The 16,699-nt window shown below is 36.8% G+C and overlaps 1 protein-coding gene across 4 annotated transcripts in view; it reads right to left on the reverse strand.

Annotated features, from left to right (window-relative positions):
• Window positions 1–16,699, reverse strand: part of LOC136040156 (ADP-ribosylation factor-like protein 13B) — a 33,735-nt gene that overhangs the window by 8,884 nt on the left and 8,152 nt on the right. For all 4 annotated transcript variants that reach the window (XM_065724301.1, XM_065724275.1, XM_065724283.1 and 1 more), the window contains one exon: window positions 5,478–5,639. In XM_065724301.1, coding sequence (XP_065580373.1) covers window positions 5,478–5,639 — 162 coding nt within the window. The remainder of the gene's footprint in view (window positions 1–5,477; window positions 5,640–16,699) is intronic.

Genomic DNA, 16,699 nt, shown 5'->3' on the forward strand with positions numbered 1-16,699 from the left:
ATTGGCTATACCAAACTTTTTATTGGATGCATTTGGGAAGAAAAGGCGCGGGGGGGGGGCTAGTTGTCTTTCGATCAGCTTTGAATCATAAAATGGGAACTAGAGCTTCAGATTTCCAATCGAATGAGCCCCCTACAAAGCTTATAAGACGACCCCTTCCATATAAAGTGCCTCTGGGAAATAAATAAATAAATAGTAAAACATTGGACCCTTATGGCCTTTACTATAGGCAACGCTATAGCGTCACTACTGAAAATTGAGCTAGAACTTTCAATTTCCGATCTAATGAGCCCTCTCTGAAGTTTATACGAACATCCTTTCTATAAGAACCATATATGCCCCGAGGGCACAACTTACAACGCCTGTCCCTGAACCCTGGGGGGGGGGTCTGTTGACACCGGAGCTTTTGTTATCTGATGTTTGAACAATTTTTTAAATGACAATCCAAATTTTTATCGGAAGGGCTTGGGGGGAAAGGGCGTGGGGGGCTAGATGCCTGTGAATCTCTTTTGACTCTTAAAGGATTAACTAGAACTTTCAATTCTCAATCAAATGAGCCTTCTCTAAAGTTCAAACATGCAGTCCTTCCATAAGAACCATATATGTCCCAAGGGCATAACTTAAAAAAAACTGAGTTTTTGTTGTCAGACTTTTTAACTGTTTTTAACAAAAGCGTTATCTCAAAACTTGTATTTGATGCATTTAGAAAAAAAGGGCGTGGAAGGAGGGGGTGCTAGTTACCCTCCGATCTCTTTTGACTCTTAAAATGGGAGCTATAACTTTCACTTTCCAAACAAATGAGTCCTCTCTGAAGTTTATACCAGTATCCCTTCCATAAGAACCATATATGCCCCAAGGGCATAACTTAAAACACCTGCCCCCGGGCCCAGGGAAGTTTTGTCGACACAAGAGCTTTTGTTATATAACCATTTAACTACCATTTAAAAATAGTTATCTCACAATTTTTATATGACGCATTTTGGTAAAAAGGACGTGGAGGGAGGGGTAGTTGCCCTCCAATCTCTTTTGACTCTTCAAAAGTGGACTATAACTTTCACTTTCCAAACAAATGACCCCTCTTTAAAGTTTATACGAGCAACACTTTCATAAGAATCTTATATGCCTTCATAGTATAACTTACAACGCCTTCCCCCAGGCCCTGGGGGGGAGGTGTCGTTACCAAAGTTTTTGATATCTGACCCTTGAACTATTTTTAACAAAATGGCTATCTCAAAATTTCTATCTAATGCGTTTGGGGAAAAGAGGGCATGGGAGGGGGACTAGTTGCCCTCCAATCTCCTTTGACTCTGGAAAAATAAAATAGAGCTTTTAATTTCCAATCAAATGAGCCCTCTCTGAAGTTTATACGAGTATCCCTTCCATAAGAACCATATTTGCCCCAGGGCATAGCTTTCAACGCCTGCCCCCGGGCCCTGGGGGGGGTCTTAACACCACTGTTTTTGTTATATGATCTTTGAACTATTTTAAAGAGAGTGGTTACCTCAAAATTTTTATCAGATGTATTTGGGGGAAAAAGGACGTAGGACAGGGGGGCAATTGTCCCCAATCACTTTTGACTCTTAAGTGAACTATAGCTTTTAATTTCCAATCAAATGAGCCCTCTCTGAAGTTTATACGAGCATCGCTTCTATAAGAACCATATTTGCCCCCCGGGCATAACTTACAACGCCTGCCCCCGGGCCCTAGGTGTTGTGTCGACACCGTAGTTTTTCTTATTTTACCTTTGAACTATTTTTAACAAATTGACTCTCTAAAAGTTCTATCTGATGGGTTTAGGGGGAAAAGGCTTTTGAGTCACAAAAAATGTACTAGAACTTCAATTTCCAAGCTAATGAGGCCTCTCGAAAGTTTATAAGAGAATTCCTTCCTCAAAAACCATACATGCTCCCAGGCAATAACTTACAACGCCTGCTCTTGGACCCTTGGGGATTCTGTCCACCCCGGGATTTTCGTTATATGATCTTTGAACTATTGTTTACAAAATGGCTATTTCAAAGTTCTTATCGTATGGGTTTGAGGAAAAAGGGCGTTGAGGGGGGACTAGTGATCCTCCCATCTCTTGTGACTCTTAAAAAGTTAACTAAAACTTTGGATTTATAATTAAATGAGCCTGCGTTTTATACGAGCATCCCTTCTTTAAGAACCATATATGCCCCCATGGCATAACAACGCCTTCCCCCAGACCCTGGGGCGTTGTGTCGACACCGGAATTTTGCTTATATGATCTTTGAACCATTTTTAACAAATTGGCTATACCAAACTTTTTATTGGATGCATTTGGGAAGAAAAGGCGCGGGGGGGGGGGCTAGTTGTCTTTCGATTAGCTTTGAATCTTAAAATGGGAACTAGAGCTTCAGATTTCCAATCGAAAGAGCCCCCTACAATGCTTATAAGACAACCCCTTCCATATAAAGTTCATCTGGGAAATAAATAAATAAATAGTAAAACATTGGACCCTTATGGCCTTTACTATAGGCAACGCTATAGCTTCACCACTGAAAATTGAGCTAGAACTTTCAATTTCCGATCTAATGAGCCCTCTCTGAAGTTTATACGAGCATCCTTTCTATAAGAACCATATATGCCCCGAGGGCATAACTTACAACGCCTGTCCCTGAACCCTGGGGGGGGGGGGTCTGTTGACACCGGAGTTTTTGTTATCTGATGTTTGAACAATTTTTAAGAAAATGGCAATCCAAATTTTTATCGGAAGGGCTTGGGGGGAAAGGGCATGGGGGGCTAGTTGCCTGTGAATCTCTTTTGACTCTTAAAGGATTAACTAAAACTTTCAATTCTCAATCAAACGAGCCTTCTCTTAAGTTTAAACATGCAGTCCTTCCATAAGGACCATATATGTCCCAAGGGCATAACTTAAAATGACTGCCCTCAGGCCCCTGGGGGGTTGTGCCAACACCAGAGTTTTTGTTATCTGACTTTTTAACTGTTTTTAACAAAAGGGTTATCTTAAAATTTTTATCTGATGCATTTAAAAAAAAGGGCATGGAAGGAGGGGGGCTAGTTACCCTCTGATCTCTTTAGACTCTTAAAATGGGAGCTATAACTTTCACTTTCCAAACAAATGAGTCATCTCTGAAGTTTATACCATCATCCCTTCCATAAAAACCATATATGCCCCAAGGGCATAACTTATAACACCTGCCCCCAGGCCCAGGGAAGTTTTGTCGACACAAGAGCTTTTGTTATATAACCATTTAACCACCATTTAAAAATGAGTATCTCACAATTTTTATATGACGCATTTGGGTAAAAAGGACGTGGAGGGAGGGGTAGTTGCCCTCCAATCTCTTTTGACTCTTCAAAAGTGGACTATAACTTTCACTTTCCAAACAAATGACCCCTCTTTGAAGTTTATACGAGCAACCCTTTCATAAGAATCTTATATGCCCTCATGGTATAACTTACAACGCCTTCCCCCAGGCCCTGGGGCGGGGGGGGGTGTCGATACCAAAGTTTTTGATATCTGACCCTTGAACTATTTTTAACAAAATCGCTATCTCAAAATTTCTATCTAATGCGTTTGGGGAAAAGAGGGCATGGGAGGGGGACTAGTTGCCCTCCATTCTCCTTTGACTCTGGAAAAATAAAATAGAGCTTTTAATTTCCAATCAAATGAGCCCTCTCTGAAGTTTATACGAGTATCCCTTCCATAAGAACCATATTTGCCCCAGGGCATAACTTTCAACGCCTGCCCCCGGGCCCTGGGGCAGGGGGGGGGGCTTGTTAACACCACTGTTTTTGTTATGTGATCTTTGAACTATTTTAAAGAGAGTGGCTACCTCAAAATTTTTATCAGATGTATTTGGGGGGAAAAGGACGTAGGGCAGGGGGGCAATTGCCCCCGATCACTTTTGACTCTTAAGTGAACTATAGCTTTTAAATTCCAATCAAATGAGCCCTCTCTGAAGTTTATACGAGCATCGCTTCTATAAGAACCATATTTGCCCCCAGGGCGTAACTTACAACGCCTGCCCACGGGCCTTAGGAGGTTTTGTTGACCCCAGACTTTTTCACATACGATCTCTACACTATTTTTAACAAAATAGCTACCTAAAATTTTTATCAGATGTATTTGGGGGGAAAAGGGCGTAAGAGAGGCTAGTTGCCCTCCGATCACTTTTGACTCTTAAAAAGGACACTACAATTCTTGATTTCCAATCGAATGAGCCCCATTTAAAGTTTATATGACGACCCCTTCCATATGAAGTGCCTCTGGAAAAAAAATAATGATAATAAAACATTGGAGCCGTATGGCCTTTACTATAGGCAACGCTATAGTGTTGTCTCTGATTGAGACGCCTAATAAGCGCTAGTAACGACCTATTCCTTGCGTTTTGGATTCATATACCAACCCACAAATATAGAACCGCATCGCTGTATAATAAAACTGCCTCTCTGTAAAAATATTCTAGTATATCTGCTTGGAAAACAATAAAAATCAAATCAAAGTAAGTATCGTTGAATACTTTGACAGCTTTGGTAGTTTCCTGTTGTACTAACGGCCTTTATTGAAATCTTTATGAACACAGTAGGATATCATTTATAATGTATGTGATTGAATAGACATCGCTTTGCTTAACAACTAGTAAGAGCTTATAGTTTTCGTTATATACCCCCAGCGAACAAATATTCTTTCTCAATTTATTATCATGAGTGATGTTATTTCGCGATAAAATCGACATTGTCATCATAAAGATTACTTTCTTAAGGTAAATTGACCCTACCTCCTATGGTATAACACATGGCAAAAACACCTGGGCCTAGAAGCGTCAAAGTTTGAAATTCGGCCCTGGTTGCAATCCGGGTGTGATCAGGGCCAAAAGGCATATGAGAAAAAGAGTTGTTCTTTGACCTTTTCTTGATCCTTCTTAGGTATTAAAAGGGTGACAGCCATTTTTTCATTTGCGTTAATTTCTGTTCTTTCGAAGTTCAACTTAAGCATTTATTTTTAATTTGTATTCGTTTTAGGTTTCATCTGTAGTAGCGTTTATCATTATCAAGTTAGATGTGATCACTCATTTAGTTTCTGTTCGTTTTAGGCTTCATTTATATGTTCGTTGTATTTTCTGGTCATTTTAAGTTTGACTGATAAAGTAACTTTATTTCTGTTACGTTTAAGTTTTTATATTGTTCTTTGCTATTCTTTGAATTTTTTTTTTTTAGAAAATGTTTTCCAAATTACTAAAAAGAAAAAATTACGCTCACTCATTTGGTTCTGTTTTGTACCTAAATATAAGTTACCTTCTGAATAGACCTAGTCGACTTGTAAGAATTAATCTGCAAGTCTTTGTTTTACAGGACTAACTTTGCAAGGGTAATTCAAGTATATCCTATTAGAAGGGTAATTCAGGGTATACTGCGTTTTTACATCATTTGAAGACAAAACCTATCCACATTCCAGGGAATGGTATAAAGTTCGTAGGAAATATTTTACTTACTTGAAACCAGAAACTATTGCCGGGTCAATTTTTTCTTTATTCCCAATACAGCTTTCAACTCTAGTAGGAGTTTGAGAGGCATTTGCGTGGTAATTAAGCCCAAGCTTCGTTACAATCGTTTGTTCATCTGCTGCGTTTTCTAAATCCTGTTTGTTTCCTAACCTGAAAATAGTCATTTTATTTATTATTCCCTAACCAGAAAGCACTCCTGTTTATATTACTATTATAATACATGTAGTTTGCAGCTAGAACCTGTAGTGGTGGGGACTTGGCAAAAGACGAAGCAGCATCCAAAGCTTTTTTTTTTTTTTTTTTTTTTTTTTTTTCTTTAGTTGTCTTCTTCCAAAGCCTAGGCGCATAAAATATGCGATTGCAGTAAATTGCAGTAAGGGGTCACTAGATCGTTCAGTCTGACATATTGCGCTTTTATTTATTAATTAAAAAAACACGTTTTTTAACTGCAAGTAAAGAGCGACATTAAAACTTAAAACGAACAAAAATTATTCCGTATATGAAATGGGTTGTCCCCTCCTCAACGCCTTGCTCTTTACGCTAAGGGTTTGACTCTTTCTCACAACTCTGCTTTTTAAAACAATAAAGAAAAAATTAGCGAGAAGAGCGGGGCGTTGAGGAGGGGATAACCCCTTCATATACGGAAGAATTTCTGTTCGTTTTAAATTTGAATGTCGCTCTTTCCTTGCAGTTAAAAAAACTTGTTTTTTTGTTTAATTTATGAACGTTTTTGAATTAATGCATGTTTTGATTTTGGCTTACCGCACATGAATAATTAAAACCCAATTTGCGCATTATTATTTTTTTTTTTTTTTTGCTAAAAGACTTTATCGTATTTTTGATAAGACGATTTTGAAAAAAATAAAAGGGGGTGGGGGAGGAAGCCTAGTTGCCCTTCAATTTTGGTTACTTAAAAAGGCAACTAAAACCTATTATTTTTTTACGAACGTTTTTATAAGTAATAAATATACGTAACTTACGAATTAACTTACGTAACGAACTTCTATATTCGTATATTTTTATTATATTCCCTCGTCAATACCTCGCTCTTTACACTAAAGCTTGAATTTTGTCCAAATTCTTTAAGAATGACCCCTGAATCACAAAGGCCGTAGAATAAATAGTTGAAATTACTAGACATACTTTATCCTAAAAAGCAAGGTATTATTGAGGAGACGAGCCCCCTTATATACGTAATAATTTCTGTTCATTTTATGTTTTAATGCTGCTCTTTACTTCCAGCTGAAAATCTTTTTTTTTATTTTCTCACTGTTTTTTTTAAACAATGCTAGAAAATCCTGCGCCCCCTTCATGGAAATTCTCTTCCCTCATGATGAATTCTTCCATTGAAAGATCCTTCCACTTAACCTCCTCCCCCCTCAACGCGAAAAAGTCCCCCTGAAAACGCCTGTACATTTCCTAATATCCATTACTATATGTAAACAAGGGTCAAAGTTTGTTACTTACAGCCCCTCGCCCGGGACTGTGGGGGATAAGTCGTCCCGAAAGACATAAGTATTAGGTTTTTCGACTATGCTGAACAAAATGAATATCTTAAAATTTTGATTCAGTGACTTCGGGAAAAAATGAGCGTGGGAGGGGGACTTGGCACCCTCTAATTTTTTTGGTTGCTTAAAAAGGGTACTAGAACTTTAATTCCCTGGAAAAAATAACAAAAAAGCAAGAAAACAAAAAAACAAATTAACACGCATCCATGATCTGTCGTCTGTTCTATTGAGCCGGGTCGCTCCTTACTACAGTTCATTACCACGAACTGTTTGATGAGACAATTGATGACACGCTAAAAAGCTCCTAAGTTTACGTCATCAGTGACAATAAAATTGTACTGACAATCGAGCACACAGCCGTGGCGGCACTATTCCGTTGCCAAGTTGCACGAGTGTTGGACTTGCAAAGATAAGACAGATTAGAAGAAAAACATACCTCTTATGCCCTTTTGGAATCAGGAAAATTTCAGTATTAAAGATCAGTTTAGCTTATGGGTCGTTAGTCGGTTTCAGAGACCAAAGTTCTTCTATCAAACAGTTCGTGGTAACGAAATGTAGTAAGGAGCGACTCGGCTCAATAGTCACCGAAACTCTAAAAAAGATGCTTGTATTATCTTATCTTTTAGTTGGTACATCCTAAGATTTATTCTTTAGGAGTTGTCAGCTATCAAACAGTTCGTGGTAACGAACTGTAGTAAGGAGCAACCCGGCTCAATAGTAAACTCTAAAAAATGGACTTTTGATACCAATAGTTACATTAAAAAATTGTATTTTAATGCTGATTTTAAATATATAAGTTTCATCAAGATTAATTTTACCTATCAAAAGTTACGAGCCTGAGAAAATTTGCCTCATTTTAGAAAACAGGGGAAACACCCCCTAAAAGTCAGACAATCTTAACGAAAATCACACCATCAGATTTAGCGTATCAGAGAACCTTGTTGTAGAAGTTTCAAGCTCCTATCTACAAAAATATAGAATTTTGCATATTTTGCCAGAAGACAAATCACGGATGCGTGTTTATTTGTATTTTTGTTGTTTTTTTCCCAGGGCTGATTGTATCGACCAAGTGGTCCTAGAATGTCGCGGGAGAGCTCATTCTAACGGAAATTAAAAGTTCTAGTGCCCTTTTTAAGTGACCAAAAAAATTGGAGGGCACTTAGGCCCCCTCCCATGCTCATTGTTTCCCCAGAATCACCGGATCAAAATTCTGAGATAGCCATTTTATTCACCGTAGTCGAAAAACCTGATAACTATGTCTTTGAGGGCGACTTACTCCCCTGCAGTCCCCGTGGGAGGGGCTGCAAGTTACAAACTTTGACCTGTGTTTACATACAGTAGTGGTTACTGGGAAGTGTACAGACGTTTTCAGGGGGATTTTTTTGGTTTGGGAGGGAGAATTGAGGGGGTTGGGGGTTACGTGGGAGGATCTTCCCATGGAGGAACTTCTCATGGGGGAAGAAACTTTCAATGAAGGGGGCGCAGGATTTTCTAGCACTATTAAAAAAAAAACAATGGAAAAATAAATATGAAAAGTTTTTTCTACTGAAAGTGAGGAGCAGCATTAAAACTTAAAACGAGTAGAAATTATTACACACATGAGGGGTTTACCTCCTCGTAATACCTCGCTCTTTACGCTAAAGTATTTCTAGTAATTTCAACTATTTATTCTACGGCCTTTGTGACTCAGGGGATATTCTTAAGGAACTGTGACAAAATTTAAGTTTTAGTGTAAAGAGTGAGGTATCGCCGAGGGATGAAGCCCCTCATATACGTAATAAAAACATACGAATATAGAAGTTCGTTATGTAAGTTAATTCGTAAGTTGCGTATATTTTTTACTAATTAAGACGTTCGTAAAAAATTAAAAGTTCTAGGTGCCTTTTTAAGTAATCAAAAATTGGAGGGCAACTAGGCTTCCTCCCTCGCTCCTATTTTCTCAAAATCTTCCGATTAAAAAATATGAGAAAGCCATTTAGCCAAAAAAAAAAATTAATATGCAAATTTCGTTTTAATTATTTATGCCGGTGAGCCAAGATCAAAACATGCATTAATTCAAAAACATCCAGAAATCAAATAAAACAGCGAGTTTTTTTTAAATGAAAGTAAGGAGCGACATTAAAACTTAAAACGAACAGAAATTACTCCGTATATGAAAGGGGCTTTTCCTCCTCAACGCCCCGCTCTTTACGCTAAAGTTTTTTACTGTTTTAAAAGTAGAGTTAAGAGAAAAGAGTCACCATATGAGCTCTTAGCTCTTGTTTTCTCTATAATCAACCAGTTCTAAACTAGATTTTCTTCTGTTAAAATTTTTGAAAGTGGAGAGAGTAGTGGATGGGAACACACCCTCTACATCTGCAAATGTAGAGCCACAATCAAAACATGCATTGATTCAAAAACGTTCAGAAATTAAATTTAAAAAAAAAACAAGTTTTTTAACGGAAAATAAGGAGCGGCATTAAAACTTAAACGAACAGAAATTACTTCGTATATGAAAGGGGCTGCTTCCTTCTCAACGACCCGCTCTTTACGCTAAAGTTTCTTACTGTTTTAAAAAGTAGAGTTAAGAGAAAGAGTCAAACTTTAGCGTAAAGAGTCTAAAAGTACCTTTAGATTGATGTTTTGTTTTTTCTCAAGCAAAACTTACTCTTGAAATTTTGAAAAATACCTTTCCGTGTCTTTATGCAGAAAATAGAATAAAATCTTTGCTTCCTCTGTGTATTTTCCCGAATTTGTACCGTTGGCCTATACTCTGGTCACTGAAAATTGGTTATAGGAGATCTAATCGAAATATTAGTTTCGAAATATTAGAACAAATGTGAATTCATTGAAAAATAAGAAGATAGTTATACATTAAATATAATTTTCTAATGAAAAAAGAAATCACTTAAAAAGAAAATAGGACTTAGTGCTTTTTAGAATAGGATTTGTAATATAGATAGATAGATTAAATTGATTGTAGTTTGACGATTGAAGTCGGTTGGGAGTAAGGGAGGGGATATCTACTCTGGGAATTGTTTAATGGTTTTAATATTTACTTCTAATAACTAATCGAAACTGCAATAATTCTCCAAGTTCTCTTATTAGTAATTGGAATACCTAATAAGCGCAGATAACGTCCTATTCTTTAAGTTTTTGGATTAATGTGCTAACATACCAAACAGTTTGTGGTAACGAACTGTAAGAATAAGGGTACATGGTTCAATAGTAACCGAAACTCGAGAAATTTGATATCAATCGACATTTCATCGGCTCATCATGTAGAAAAAAAAAGTTTTTTCAACTGGAAGTAAGAAGCGACATTAAAACTTAAAACGAACAGAAATTATTTCGTATAGGAAAGGGTTATCCCTCCGTGACGCCTCACTCTTTACGATAAAGTTGGACTCTTTCTCGCACCCCGACTTTTTAAAACAATAAAAAACTTAACCCCCTTCATGGAAATTCTCTTCCCTCATAATAAATTCCTCTATAGAGAGATCCTTCCACATAAACCCCTCCCCCGACCTCCCGCCCCTCACCGCGAAAAAGTCCCCCTTAAAATGTCTGTACACTTCCCAATAATCATTAATATATGCAAACAACGGTCAAAGTTTGTAACTTACAGCCCCTCCTCCGGCGACTGTGCGGGATTAAGTCGTCCTCAAAGACATAATTATTAGATTTTTCGACTCTGCTGAACAAAATTGCTATCTCAAAAGTTTTATCTGGTGACTTTGGAAAAAATGAGCGGGGGAGGAAGCTTAGGTGCCATCCAATTTTTTTGTTCACTCAAAAAGGGCGCTATAACTTTTAATTTCGGTTAGAATGAGCCCTCTCGCGACATTCTAGGACAACTGGGTCATTACGATCACCTCTGGGGGAAAAAAAACAAATAAACACGCATCCGTGATCTACCTTCTGGCAAAAAATACAAAATTCCACATTTTTGTAGATGGGAGCTTGAAACTTCTACGCTGAATCTGATGATGTGATTTTTGTTAAGATTCTATGACTTTTAGGGGATGCTTCCCCCTATTTTGTAAAATAAGGCAAATTTTGTCAGGCTCATAACTTTTGATGGGTAGGACTAAACTTGATGAAACTAACATATTTAAAATCAGCATAAAAATACAATTCTTTTTATGTAACTATTGGTATCAAAATTACATTTTTTAGAGTTTCGGTTACTATTAAGTCGGGTCTGCTTTTTATTACACTTCGTTACCACGAACTGTTTGATTCCAAATATATAAGATTCATTAAGCTTAGTTTTACCCACGAAAGGTTAAGAAACTGAAAATTTGCCAGATTTTTGAAAGAGGGAGGAAACACCCACAAAAAAATTAAAAAGAATATTAACTAAAACCAATCATTAGATTCGGCGTATCAGAGAATCCTATTGTAGAGATGTCAAGCTGCAAAACTGTTGAATTTTGTATCATATGCCAGAAGAAAACTCACAGATATGTGTTAATTTGTTTTTTCCCATGGGTGATCGTATTGAACCCACGGTCCTAGAACATTGGGAGATGTCTCATTTGAACGGACAATGGAATTTTTGGTGTCCCTTTTATTTGGCCAAAAAGATCAGACGGCTACTAGGGGGGCTAGTAGCCGTCTGATCCACGTCGCTTTTTCCCCAAAAATTGTTCGATTAAAAGTTTGAGATAGTCATTTTACTTAGAATAGTTGAAAGGTTCCAAAACTATACCTTTATATTTAACATGGCCCACACAGCCCCTGAGGATAGCTCTAGGGACGAAAGTATGCTAAGAATAATTTGTTACGATAATAAGAAAAGTGTACGAGATATGAAAACCGGTTTCATAGCCACAAAGACAAATAACGGGTGGTAGAATGCATTGGACTTGCATAACTTGGGCTATATATTTGCACATTAGGGCGGTGGGGGTAAAGTCCAGACGTGCACCCATGGAGGAGAGGGCTAAAGGGGCTGTAGCCACCCCACCCTCAAGAATTTTCTTTTTAGAAAAACCGATATTTTAAATTATATTACCGGTTTTTCTCCGAAATTTTTGAAGCTTCCGTTCGGTGGCCTACAGATCCCCGGTCAACCCCCCATAATTATTTTCTGGGTGCGCCACTGGTAAGGTTAGGTTAAATTGGTTTAGGCTACTTTACCCCCCTAATGTGCAAATATGGAGACCAAATTACATTATTATATAAAATAAAGTATTATATTTTCAACATATTTTGGCATGTTTCATTAGGATTAACATAACTTTCCTTCTTGGATGTGTTCCGTATTATCAACAGGTACCTCTTTTTTTATTAAAGAAGCAATAAGAGCGATGCTTGTCGAAATTTGTGAAGGATGGGACAAATTTGTTCCATGAAAATATAAAAAGGCCATTTACAAAATTGTCACTGGTATTCCAGTAATTATACTGGCTCAACTAGAGTAAAAAGAAAATATTTCCTATATTTTATGGGGGGAAAAACTAGCGTCTTGAATCGACAAGGGAAAAAAATTAAAACAAAAAAAAACTAATATTTCGATTAGATCTCCTATAACCAATTTTCAGTGACCAGAGTATAGGCCAACGGTACAAATTCGGGAAAATACACAGAGGAAGCAAAGATTTTATTCTATTTTCTGCATAAAGACACGGAAAGGTATTTTTCAAAATTTCAAGAGTAAGTTTTGCTTGAGAAAAAACAAAACATCAATCTAAAGGTACTTTTAGACTCTTTACGCTAAAGTTTGACTCTTTCTCTTAACTCTACTTTTTAAAACAGTAAGAAACTTTAGCGTAAAGAGCGGGTCGTTGAGAAGGAAGCAGCCCCTTTCATATACGAAGTAATTTCTGTTCGTTTTAAGTTTTAATGCCGCTCCTTATTTTCCGTTAAAAAACTTGTTTTTTTAATTTAATTTCTGAACGTTTTTGAATCAATGCATGTTTTGATTGTGGCTCTCCGCAGATGAATAATTGAAACGAAATTTGCATATTTATTATTTTGGCTAAATGGCTTTCTCGTAGTTTTGATCGAATGATTTTGAGAAAAAAGGAGCGGGGAGGAGGCCTAGTTGCCCTCCGATTTTTTGGTTATTTAAAAAGGAAACTAGAACTTTCAATTTTTAACGAATGTTTTTATTAGTAAAAGATATACGTAACTTATAAATTAGCTTACGTAACCAATTTTTGTATTCTCATGCTTTAATACATATATGAGGGAGCTCACCCCCCCTCCGTCAGTACCTCATTTTTTACACTAAAGCTTAAATTTTGTCCCAATTCATTAAGAATGACCCCTGAATCACAAAAGCCGTAGAATAAATAGTTGAAAATATTAAAAATACTTTAGCTTAAAGAGCGAGGTATTAGGAGGAGGTGAGCCCCTCATATGCATAATAATTTCTGTTCGTTTTAAGTTTTAATGCTGCTCCTTACTTCCAGTTGAAAAAACTTTTTCATATTTATTTTCTCATTGTTTTTTTTTAACAATGCTAGAAAATCCTGCGCTCTTTTCATGGAAATTTTCTTCCCCCATGACAAATTCCTCGATGGAAAGTTCCTCCCACATAGCCTCCTCCCCTAAACCAAAAAATCCCCCTGAAAACGTGTGTACACTTCCCAATAACCATTACTGTATGTAAACACTGGTCAAAGTTTGTAACTTGCAGCCCCTCCCCCAGGGATTGTGGGGGAGTAAGTAATTCCCAAAGAAATAGTTATTATGGTTTTCGACTATATGAAACAAAATGGCTATCTCGAAATTTTGATCCGTTGAATTTGGGAAAAAATGAGCGTGGGAGGGGGCCTAGGTGCCCTCCAATTTTTTTGTCACTTAAAAAGGGCACTAGAACTTTTCATTTCCGTCAGAATAAGCCCTTTTGCGACATTCTATATCCACTTGGTCGATACGATGACCCCTGGGGAGAAGAAGAAAAAACGAAACAAATAAACACGCACTCGTGATTTGTCTTCTGGCAAAAAATACGAAATTCCACATTTTTGTAGATAGGAGCATGAAATTTTTGACATTAGGTTCTCTGATACGCTGAATGCGATGGTGTGACTTTTGTTAAGATTCTATGACTTTTAGGGGGTGTTTTCCCCTATTTTCCAAAATAAGGCAATTTTTTTTAAGCTTGTAACTTTTGATAAAAAAAAACTAAATTTGATGAAACTTATATATTTAAGATCAGCATGAAAATCCAATTTTTTTTATGCATCTTTTAGCATCAAAATTCCGTTTTTTAGAGTTTCGTTCACTATTGAGCCGGGTCGCTCCTTACTACAGTTCGTTACCACGAACTGTTTGATCACACTCTCGACCAATACGGAAGAACGTACGATATTTCTCGGTAATGTCGCTTAATTAATTAATCAGCCAAATGTAGTAAACTCAATGATTGCCACACAACAAAATGACGATACACAATATAATAATTAAATAGTGATATAAGTTAAATAGTTATTTAACTATCAGCGACATATGGAATATATCTCCCAAAAGCAAAATAAGAAGGGTTGGACGAGAAAGTAAACTGAACAAACGCGCGTATATTCTATTAATAGTTTAGCTGAAATGAATATCACTCAAGAAAAACTACCCTGTAAAACAAACCACGTATCCACCCCGGATACTGATACTTCAAATGTAATCTCCAATGCTGATTACATCAAAGAAGACAGGTGTCTCTCATCTACCAAATGTGCGCAAAAACTGGCAAATTTTCCTAATTTGTCGTCTCAATGATCTTACAACCTTCGTCTTAAAGATTGTATCTTATTCCGCTAGATCCAGTCGACTATAGTGCTATTTCTACTCTCTCTTATTCGTTCTTACACCCTGTAATACTTTCTAATACGAAAGATTCCCCCACTGGAAACTCAATTATTCAATTAATTTTTATTCTTAAAATCTCACAATTGTCTGAATATTCCGGCAAAAACGGTCGATTTGTGTATTTTTCTCTAATTTTTATTTTAAGTTATTTGGCGAGTAGAACAGTCTAATGTCAAACGAACAATAAATTACCATGAATAATTTGGGGGAGTGATAACCTTACATCTCAACAGCTCCACTATCAATGCTAAAACGAGGATTTCCTTTTCAGTGAAGACACGTACTCTTCTATCGTTTATTCTCGAACATTAAGGAAATCAATAAACTAATAAATCAAACAGTTCGTGGTAACGAACTGTAGTAAGGAGCGACCCGGCTCAATAGTAACCAAAACTCTAAAAAATTAAATTTTGATATCAATAGCTACATCAAAAGAATTGCATTTTAATACTGATTTTAAATATATATGTTTCATCAAGTTTAGTCTTACCCATCAAAAGTTACGAGCCTGAGAAAATTTGCCTTATTTAATAAAATAGGGGGATAACACCCCATAAAAGTCGTAGAATCTTAACGAAAATGACACCATCAGATTCAGCGTGTTAGAGAACCCTACTGTAGAAGTTTCAAGCTCCTATCTACAAAAATGTGGAATTTTGTATTTTTTGCCAGAAGACAAATCACGGGTGCGTGTTTATTTGTTTGTTTTTGTTTTTGTTTTTCTTTTTCCCAGGGGTCATCGTATCGACCAAGTGGCCCTAGAATGTCGCAAGAGGGCTCATTCTAACGGAAATGAAAACTTCAAGTGCCCTTTTTAAGTGACCAAAAAAAATGGAGGGCATCTAGGCCCCCTCCCACGCTCATTTTTTTCCCAAAGTCAACGGATCAAAATTTTGAGATAGCCATTTTGTTCAACATAGTCGAAAACCATAATAACTATGTCTTTGGGGATGACTTACTCCCCCACAATCCCTAGGGGAGGGGCTACAAGTTACAAACTTTCACCAGTGCTTACATATAGTAATGGTTATTGGGAAGTGTACAGACGTTTTCAGGGGGATTTTATTTTGTTTGGGGGTGGGGCTGAGGGGAGGGGGCTATGTTGGAGGATCTTTTCTTGGAGGAATCTATCATGGGGGAAAAGAAAAATTCAATGAAAAGTGCGCAGGATTTTCTAGCATTACTATAAGAAAACAATGAAAAATAAACATGAAAACGTTTTTTCAAATGAAAGGAAGGAGTAGCATTTAAACTTAAAACGAACAGAGATTAATACGCATATGAGGAATTCTAAAAATACTTTAGCATAAAGAGCGAGGTATATAGGAGGAGATATATACCTCGCTCTTTATGCTAAAGTATTTTTAGTAATTTCAACTATTTATTCGACGGCCTTTTTGATTCAGGGGGTCATTCTTAAAGAATTGGGACAAAACTTACGATTTGGTGTAAAAAGCGAGATATTAACGAGGGTACAAACCCCCTCGTATACATAATAAAAATATGAGATTATGAAAGTTTGTTACGTAAGTTAATTCTTAAGTTACGTATATTTTTTACTAATAAAAACGTTCGTTAAAAATTAAAAGTTCTAGTTGCCATTTTAAGTAACCGAAAAATTGGAGGGCAACTAGGCCTCCTTCTCCACCCCTTATTTCTCAAAATCGTCTGATCAAAACCAAGAGAAAGCCATTGAGCCAAAAAAAGAATTAATATACAAATTTCATTTTAATAATTTATGCACGGAGAGCCAAAACCAAACATGCATTAATTCAAAAACGTTCAGAAATTAAATAAAAAAAACTAATTTTTTTAGCTGAAAGTAAGGAGCGACATTAAAACTTAAAACGAACAGAAATTACTCCGTATATGAAATGGGTTGTCCTCTCCGCAATCCCTCGCTCT

Source organism: Artemia franciscana, chromosome 2 (genome assembly GCF_032884065.1).
Source record: "Artemia franciscana chromosome 2, ASM3288406v1, whole genome shotgun sequence".
In the NCBI taxonomy this organism is placed as follows: domain Eukaryota; kingdom Metazoa; phylum Arthropoda; class Branchiopoda; order Anostraca; family Artemiidae; genus Artemia; species Artemia franciscana.